The 7,751-nt window shown below is 57.2% G+C and overlaps 3 protein-coding genes across 6 annotated transcripts in view; 1 reads left to right on the top strand and 2 right to left on the bottom strand.

The window, feature by feature from the left end:
* The window catches only part of GNG14 (G protein subunit gamma 14), a 2,882-nt gene extending 1,467 nt beyond the window's left edge, over nucleotides 1–1,415 (bottom strand). For 2 of the 3 annotated variants that reach the window (XM_081813319.1, XM_081813298.1), the window contains exons 1-2: nucleotides 1,074–1,415; nucleotides 797–875 (exon numbers count right to left, since the gene is read on the bottom strand). The gene's annotated coding sequence lies outside the window, so the exon portion shown is untranslated. The remainder of the gene's footprint in view (nucleotides 1–796; nucleotides 876–1,073) is intronic. The other variant, XM_081813309.1, reaches the window with a different exon arrangement.
* Nucleotides 1,416–1,623: 208 nt separating this feature from the next.
* On the top strand, nucleotides 1,624–5,399 carry DHPS (deoxyhypusine synthase). 2 transcript variants are annotated; one of them, XM_031025108.2, is made up of 9 exons: nucleotides 1,624–1,858; nucleotides 2,381–2,545; nucleotides 2,962–3,083; nucleotides 3,166–3,262; nucleotides 3,342–3,428; nucleotides 3,919–4,024; nucleotides 4,101–4,226; nucleotides 4,978–5,032; nucleotides 5,117–5,399. In XM_031025108.2, exons 1-9 carry the CDS (start codon nucleotides 1,652–1,654, stop codon nucleotides 5,397–5,399), a joined length of 1,248 nt encoding a protein of 415 aa, XP_030880968.2. In that variant the 5' UTR covers nucleotides 1,624–1,651. The 2 variants fall into 2 exon arrangements, with proteins under 2 accessions (XP_030880968.2, XP_006730601.1); XM_006730538.3 differs by having other exon boundaries at nucleotides 4,101–4,204; nucleotides 4,907–5,032; nucleotides 5,117–5,324.
* Nucleotides 5,218–7,751, bottom strand: part of WDR83 (WD repeat domain 83) — a 4,076-nt gene continuing 1,542 nt past the window's right edge. Inside the window, exons 6-9 of the mRNA XM_006730540.3 lie at nucleotides 6,986–7,053; nucleotides 6,784–6,892; nucleotides 6,593–6,707; nucleotides 5,218–5,521 (exon numbers count right to left, since the gene is read on the bottom strand). Of these exons, the coding sequence (XP_006730603.1) occupies nucleotides 5,372–5,521; nucleotides 6,593–6,707; nucleotides 6,784–6,892; nucleotides 6,986–7,053 (442 nt within the window). The 3' untranslated portion in view covers nucleotides 5,218–5,371. The remainder of the gene's footprint in view (nucleotides 5,522–6,592; nucleotides 6,708–6,783; nucleotides 6,893–6,985; nucleotides 7,054–7,751) is intronic.

The following is a 7,751-nucleotide window of genomic DNA, read 5'->3' as shown; positions in this document are numbered from 1 at the left end:
GACAGCGAGGAGGCTGGTGTAACCGGAGAGGAGGAAGTGAGGGCAAGTGGTGGGACAGGATTTTACTCCTAGGGAGAAGCCACCATAAGAGAGTTTGAAAAAGGAATGATTTATCTGGCTTCTGTTTCATGAGCTCTCTGGCCACAGATGGGAGATGGACTGGAGGGAAGGTAGCCCAGTGTGGAGGCTGTGAGAATGGAGAGAAGCACCTGGATAGATACCCAATCATGATGTTGTACACCTAAAACTAATACATGTCAAATTCTATCAATAAAAAAAGGCACCTGGATTTGGGACCTATTTTGTGGGTAGAACTTGTTAGAGGTGCTGAGGGATGGGTGTGGGTGTGAGAGAAAAGGAGACATCAAGCTCAATTCTCCAGTGTTGAGCCTACCAGGTGCACCGAGGGCTTATTTGCTGAGCGGAGGGCTCTTTGATGAGATGTGGAAGACCGCAGGGAGATCAGGATTAGGAGGAGTGGGAACTGAGGTGGTGAGCTTGAGATCCAAGTGGGGACTGTCAAAGATGTCAAGGAGGATGTTCTCTTCCTCCAATCAAGTGGGCTAATCTCTGGCCTCAGGACCTTTGCACTGGCAGTTCTCTTTCCCAATGGTGGGGAACGGCCTCCCCAAATTTTCACAAATGGGGCCTTTCTTGGCTTTCTGGCCGTGGCTCAAATGTCCCCTCCTTGGTGTCCTTCCCCAACCACCTGTCCCTGCAAATAAGGCCACCTCCCCCTCCATCCACCCCTACCTCAAAGACACATCATCATTTTTGAATCCTCAATAGCACTTACCACTATCGTTGTTAGCTTTCTAGCTCCCCAAACTGTGGACTCCAGGAGGGCAGGGTCTGCATCTCCTTCACCGATAAATCTGAAGCGCCAAACACAGAGCCCAACGTACAGTATAGACTCCATAAATGGTAGAATGCCTGGTTAAAAAATTCCCCCCGGACCAGACCCTGTGCAGGGCTAGGAGGACTCATGAGATACAGACCCCACCTTCGAGGGTCTCACAGTCTTGCTGGAGGGAAAGAGAGGTCAGCCTTGGGTCCCAGGGGAGGTCCCTTACCCAGAGGAAGGTCAGGGAAGGCTTCCCAGAAGAAGTGACAGCTGCAACAGCCCGGGGAAGACCAGAGGGTTACGCAGCATGTGGAGGAGGCTCTGGAGACCTGCGAGGTACGGACAGCGATCACTAAACCATTTGACGAGAGACGCTCAGGGGCAGAAACTATCTGACATTTCCTGATGACTCGAATCCTGTCCAAGGGCGACGTCTAAGAAGCCATCCTCCTTCCCCAAAGGGACAGAAACGAATAGGAAAGCGCCGCGCAACGCGGTGGGTCTCCAGCAGGCGGCAGTGAAAGTAGGAATCTTCATTCATCTCAGGCTTGTCAAGACGAGACAGGGAATAACGGCTCCTCGCGGCTTCCGTATTACGGAACGCGCGCGCAAACATGGCCGCGCCCTGGATTATGGGAATCAAAGAGGGTCATGTGACGAAGCAACTTCCCGTCCCCTTCTGCAGGTTTTCCCGAGCCCTACTTCCTGCACTGTCGTACAGAAGCGCGTGCCGAGGCTTAGTGCGTTTGGAGGCCGCTGGACGCCTGGCCTGGGGCGGCTGTGATCTGGGAGTGCGGCCGCTGGAACATGGAGGGTCCTCCGGAGGGGAAGGCACCCGCGGCGGCGCTGGCCGCTGTGCTGAAGCACAGCTCGGCGCTGCCCTCCGAGAGCTCCCAAGTCCGAGGCTACGACTTCAACCGCGGCGTGGACTACCGTGCGCTACTGGAGGCCTTCGGCACCACTGGCTTCCAGGCCACCAACTTCGGGCGCGCAGTGCAGCAAGTCAACGCCATGGTGAAGCCCGGGGCGGAACTTCCTGGATTGAGGGGGTGTGGCCTAGAGTAGCGGCAATGCAGTACTTGGAGGGGGCGGGGCTCCCTTGTGAAGGAGGAGTGTCCTGTGTTGGGCGGTCCCATAGGTGGAGAGAGGCAGGGCCCATTCTGGGCGGTAGTTTCTGCGCTGGGGAGAGGACATCGTCCCCTCATCCCCAAAACATCCTACAATGAGGATGAAGTTGGGACTGATTCTAGATAGGAGGCGGGTCGTAGGTAACGAGTGAAAGTGTTCTGAACGGTGCGGTTGAGGAACCTAAGTCAGGCTCGGATGGGGAAGGGGACCGGGCCTACAAAGGTCGTGCTCTCCGATTCCTTGAAAGGGGGTAAAACCTGAGCGTGTGCCCTGAGATTTGGGCTGTGGTTGGGGGTCAGAGCCTGCACAGGGGGCGTTCGTTCCCTGGCCCCATGTATTCCAGGTAGAAGTGGTAGGGGCTAGGGCTTGGGGGCCAGAGGGTAACTTGACCCTGCCCTTAACACCTAGATAGAGAAGAAACTAGAACCGCTGTCGCAGGATGAAGACCACCATGCAGACCTGACCAAGAGCCACCGCCCACTTACTGGCTGCACCATCTTTCTGGGCTACACATCCAATCTCATCAGTTCAGGCATCCGTGAGACCATCCGTTACCTCGTGCAGCACAACATGGTGGGGACCTGGTGCGGTTGTGGTCTTGGCCTCTCTAGGTCTTATGGGGGCAATAAAATTATTGGTCATTTAAATGACACAGGGAGACAGGGTCAGTTTTTTTTTTAAATTTTTTATTGTTATGTTAATCACCATACATTACATCATTAGTTTTAGATGTAGTGTTCCATGATTGATTGTGCATAACACCCAGTGCTCCATGCAGAACGTGCCCTCTTTAATACCCATCACCAGGCTAACCCCTCCTCCCACCCCCCTAGACAGGGTCATTTTAAGCAGAGGGACACGATCTACTTTTGTTTTGCAGTAGAGCTTTCTCCAAGGGTCACTGGGTTAGTGTTGGGAGTTAGGAGCCCTACCTGGGATGAGGGCAGGGCCCTTCTTTCTGGGCTAACCTCACTGACTTGTGGCCGCAGGTGGACGTCTTAGTGACCACAGCTGGCGGTGTGGAGGAAGATTTTATCAAGTGCCTGGCACCCACGTACCTGGGCGATTTCAGTCTCAGGGGGAAGGAGCTACGTGAGAACGGGATCAACAGGTTGGGGGCCCTGAGTGGTGCTGGGCAAAGGAGGTGGGCGGAGGGTCCTGGGGCCTGATGCCCACGTGCCTCATTTTCACAGGATTGGAAACTTACTGGTGCCCAATGACAATTACTGCAAGTTTGAGGACTGGTTGATGCCCATTCTGGACCAGATGGTGCTGGAGCAGAACACGGAGGTGGGGCAGGAGCGACCTGGGGGCCGGCGTGGTAGGAGTCGGGAGGCACTGCAGGCTGAAGTCCAATGTCTCCTCCTAGGGTGTGAAGTGGACACCTTCCAAGATGATTGCCCGCCTGGGCAAGGAGATCAACAACCCAGAATCAGTGTATTACTGGGCCCAGAAGGTGAGGGGCTGGGTGGGGCACGGATACCAGGCCTTGGCACATATTAGCTTGTTTCACCTTCATCGCCCCCTGGAGAACCAAGTCATCATTTCCACTCTTAGGTGAGGAACCCGACACAGAGGTTAGGTAATTTGTCTGAGGCTGCACAGCCACTGAGTGTGACCTTGGTATCCTGGCTCTACTCCTAGACCACCCGGGATCAGTTGGGGGGGTGCCATGGGTCCCATGCTCCTCCAATGCGGAGGTCCAGCGGTCAGAGTAGTGAGAGCTACACGATCCTTTGTGTTCTGTCTGGTTTCATCACATATGCTTCTTCATCTGTGAGGGCGGTGCTGTTGCTGTCTCCATTTTACAGTTGAGGAAACTGAGGCCCAGACAACTTAAGCGCTCTGCCCAGAATCAGGCAGAGGAGGGGATGCCACTGGGATGGGGAACAGCCTGCCCCCACTGGGCTCTGAGCTCCAGTCGCTCTTGTCTTGCTGTCCCCCAGAACCACATCCCTGTGTTGAGCCCAGCGCTCACTGACGGCTCCCTGGGTGACATGATCTTCTTCCATTCCTACAAGAACCCCGGCCTGGTCCTGGACATCGTCGAGGGTGAGGTGCTGGGGCCACAGAGCAGGGGAGGAGGGCTGGCTGGGTCCGTAGCCTGACCCCAGCACTCTTCTCCCAGACCTGCGGCTCATCAACACACAGGCCATCTTTGCCAAGAGCACTGGCATGATCATCCTGGGCGGGGGTTTGGTCAAGCATCATATTGCCAACGCCAACCTCATGGTGAGTGGGGACAGAGTACCTGGTCCCTAGTGAGGGTGGTATGTGCGCTAGGCCTATGCCATGTGCCAGGGAGACAACTGTGGACTAGACAGGCCAGGATCCCTGTCCTCCTAGACTGATGTTCTAGTCAGGGAGACAGGCAGCGAGCAAGTGACATGCAGGTCACGTGGCAGTTAACTGCTGTGGGAAAAAACGGATGACATGATGGCAAGAGAAACAAGGTTCTGGGAAAGACAGCCGGTGAGCAGAGGAAACGGCCAGTGCAAAGGCTCTGAGGTGCCTGAATGAAGTCCAGGGACAGTTAGCAAGCCGGTGAAAGGGAGCGGGAGGCGACCAGCAGCTGGAGCCAGGCTTCCAGGGCGGCCACTTGCGTGCTCACAGGCGCCCTCTCTGAACAAATGGCTGGTCCGGGAGGAATGATGGGGCCAGACCAGGGTGGGAGTCTTTGTATGTGGTGGCAGCCCCTGCTGAGTAGCTGTGGGAGAGTTGTTGCTCCCTAGTCGGTGGGTTTGGGGCAGCTCTGCCCATCAACCCTACCAACCCCCAACCTCGCACTCTGCTCACGCACTGATGTGGGGCCCTTCCTGTGGAGGGGCCACTACGGGCTCCCGGCATGCAGGACGCAGCCCTCAGCCTCTGCAGCCAGCGCCGACCCCCATGTGCAGTGACTGGCTGACCAGCTCACCCTGCCCCTCCCCACAGCGGAACGGGGCCGACTACTCTGTCTACATCAACACGGCCCAGGAGTTTGATGGCTCGGACTCTGGCGCCAGGCCGGACGAAGCAGTGTCTTGGGGCAAGATCCGGGTGGACGCCCAGCCTGTCAAGGTGAGGGCTGGTCAGCTGGCTGGGGCGCAGAGTCTCCCAGAGCGCAGCCACGGGCCCTGTAGTTCACCCAGGTCCCGTCTACAGGTCTATGCCGACGCCTCCCTGGTCTTCCCCCTGCTTGTGGCTGAAACCTTTGCCCAGAGGAGAGATGCCTTCGTGCCTGAGAAGAATGACGACTGAGTGGCTACGGTTCCAGGGAAGTCCCCCCTCGCCTCTATTTATTAGCTTGCACACCCAACCCCTCCCTCCCTCCTTGATCAGCCTCGTGTCTAGAATAAATGGTCTCCGTGATCCTGCTGAGTCTGTGTCCGTGTCCTTGGCGGCAGTGGGTCCCCACCTTCAGCTGGTGCCACCCTCAGCCTCATAAGCCTCCTCCCGCCAGCACTGGACACTGCCCCCCACAGCGGTCAGCAGGCAGGGCTCCGTGGGGTGGAAGGCCAGTGACTGCACCACACCTGGACCCACGGGCAGGGCCAGTGCCAGGGCACCCTGTGGAGGGAAGGGGCGGGCAGTGGGTATCCGTGCGTCCCTCTCTGCTGACCTTCAGCCACCCGCCTCTAATGGCTTCCCAGGCACTGCAAACCTCAGCTGCCCCAAAATGAAGCCCTGAGTTGCTCCATCCTTTGGAGCACGTGTGGCTCAGGCTGAACATCTTGGAAGTCTTCCTCTTTCACGCTTCCCACCCCGTTTATCTGTCGGCAAGTGCTCCTGGCCCAGCCTTTAGACCACATCGGATCTGCATTCACAGCCACCACGTTGCTCCGATCCTGTCCCGTCCGTTCCCGGCTTCTCCACCCTGCCACTGTCTGGGCTCCAGGGGCCCACTGGGCAGCCTCTGTGCTCACTTCGTGCATCAGCTTACAGTCACCGCTCAACACATTCGATCCCTCAAGCCTGCCCCCGATTGCTCTTCCCACTTCAAAAATGTCCCTCCACGCACTGCCCCCTTGAGAGTGACTTTCAGTCTGACAGACTCTAGAGAAGTAGGCGGAACATGGCGCATTCTTAGTTGCCAGAGAGAGCTGGGCCCTCAAGTCTCCCCCAGTTTCCTCCATCCTCTTAGGGGCATTACTTTCCCTGGTCAAGCCCCAGCCCTGACCCCATGAGGCCAGACTAATAGTCTGTTCCCAGCCTGACCTCTCCACCAGGCCGAGACACAGCAGGACAGGGCTCACAGGGTTTGGGACTAGAAACCATGGGGATGCTCAGAGGTAGCTCAGGGTTTCTGAACTACTGCCCCATCTCAGCTGGGGTCAGATGTGGCTGTCGGCCCCACTCCCCCCAGGGTCAGTCCCTATGGTCGGCTGGGCTTGCTTAGTGTGGCCCTGTTGCTGCTGCCATCCCACAGTCCTTCTGTCCCCTGACCCAAGTGTGCCACACCTCCAAGCCTTAGCACACACTGTTCCCTTTGCCAGGAATGCCCTTCCTGCTTTATTTTCTCACTCACTCTTCCAAGCCCCCAGCTCTAATAGCATTCCTTTGTGCAGGTGTGGGAGTTGCTAGGGAGTTGCCTGAGACAGAGCAGGCAGCCTGGTAAGGAGTCGGGGTGAGGAGGCTCACCTCCACCAGGTCCCAGAAGTACACCTTCCCGTCCTCAGAGCAGCTGACCACGTGTGTGTCACGCTCGCTCAGGCAGCAGTCCAGCTTGTACTCCTGGTTCTTATGGCCCGAGTACCTGGGGGTGGGTGGGTTCAGGAGGGCTTGGGTCCTAGCAGAGGTAGGGGAGGGACCCCACCACCCCAAGGACTCACTCGCCCAGCAGCTCCCCTGTGTCCTTGTCTAGAAGCCGCAACGTGGAGTCCAGGCTGGACACCAGGGTGCACTGCCCGTCCCGGCTGAAGCAGGTACAAGTGATGGGGCCTGGGGGCAGGGAGGGGCGCAGGTGGGTGAAGCTGGGGCCCCCTTTGCTGCCCCCCACCTGCCCTGCCCGCCCCACAGCCCTGCCACACTCACTGCCCACATAGTCTGAGAAGAGTTGCCCCATCCTCAGGTCATAGCGCCTCACCCGGCCGTCCACGGAGCTGCAAGAGGATGGATCCAGCTGAAGCATCAACTGGGGCCAGTAGGTCCATGGCTCCAGTCCCTGTACTCTCCCTGACCCTGCCAGGACCCTGGCGGGGGGGTGGGGAGGGAGGTGGGCTTGCCCTTCCTGCGCACCCTTCGCTGTCATGCTCACACTTATGGCTACCCGTGGAAAATAAACATTGAAATGAATTTTTCAGTGGAATTCCAAGGCACTGGCTTTGAGACTTACACCCAGGGCCAATGAGGACCTACTCCATTGGTTTCTGATATGCACTGAGCATCCTCTCTGGGCTAGTCCTTGGGACACGGCTGCGACAAAGCCAGGAGCACTTTCTGCCATCATAGAGACTTGCTGACTAGGCCTCCCCAAGGAGGTGGCCTCTAAACTGGGACCTGAAGGATAAGGAGATAAACGTGTGGTCCAGGAGAAGATGTGTGGGAAGGGACCAGCCAACAGGCTGGGCAGCCCAAACTTACCCCCCCCCCCGCCCCCACCACAGTGGGAATGGCACTCCTTTGGGTTGTGGCAACAAACGGGCAGCCCTGCTTGGGAATTTTCATTGCTTGCCTCTTGCAACTAGAATATCAACCTGATGTGGGCAGAGATTTTTCCCTATTTCATTAACTGCTGTATGTTCACTGACTAAAAAAGTGGTATGCCAGAAGCTCAAAAACACTTTGAGTAAGTAGAAAG

The sequence above is a fragment of the Leptonychotes weddellii genome, chromosome 1, assembly GCF_054177405.1.
Source record: "Leptonychotes weddellii isolate Sample4059 chromosome 1, ASM5417740v2, whole genome shotgun sequence".
NCBI lineage: Eukaryota > Metazoa > Chordata > Mammalia > Carnivora > Phocidae > Leptonychotes > Leptonychotes weddellii.
Note: the sequence above shows the minus strand (reverse complement) of the source record. Positions and strands in the feature narration are given on the sequence as shown.

Excerpts from the sequence above, each read along its gene's own strand:
- DHPS (XM_031025108.2), top strand. The coding sequence starts at position 1,652 with ATGGAGGGTCCTCCGGAGGGGAAGGCACCCGCGGCGGCGCTGGCCGCT. Across the intron at positions 4,025-4,100 it reads GGTCCTGGACATCGTCGAGG|ACCTGCGGCTCATCAACACA; the intron begins GTGAGGTGCTGG and ends CTCTTCTCCCAG. Across the intron at positions 4,227-4,977 it reads GAGTGGGGACAGAGTACCTG|GCCGGACGAAGCAGTGTCTT; the intron begins GTCCCTAGTGAG and ends CTCTGGCGCCAG.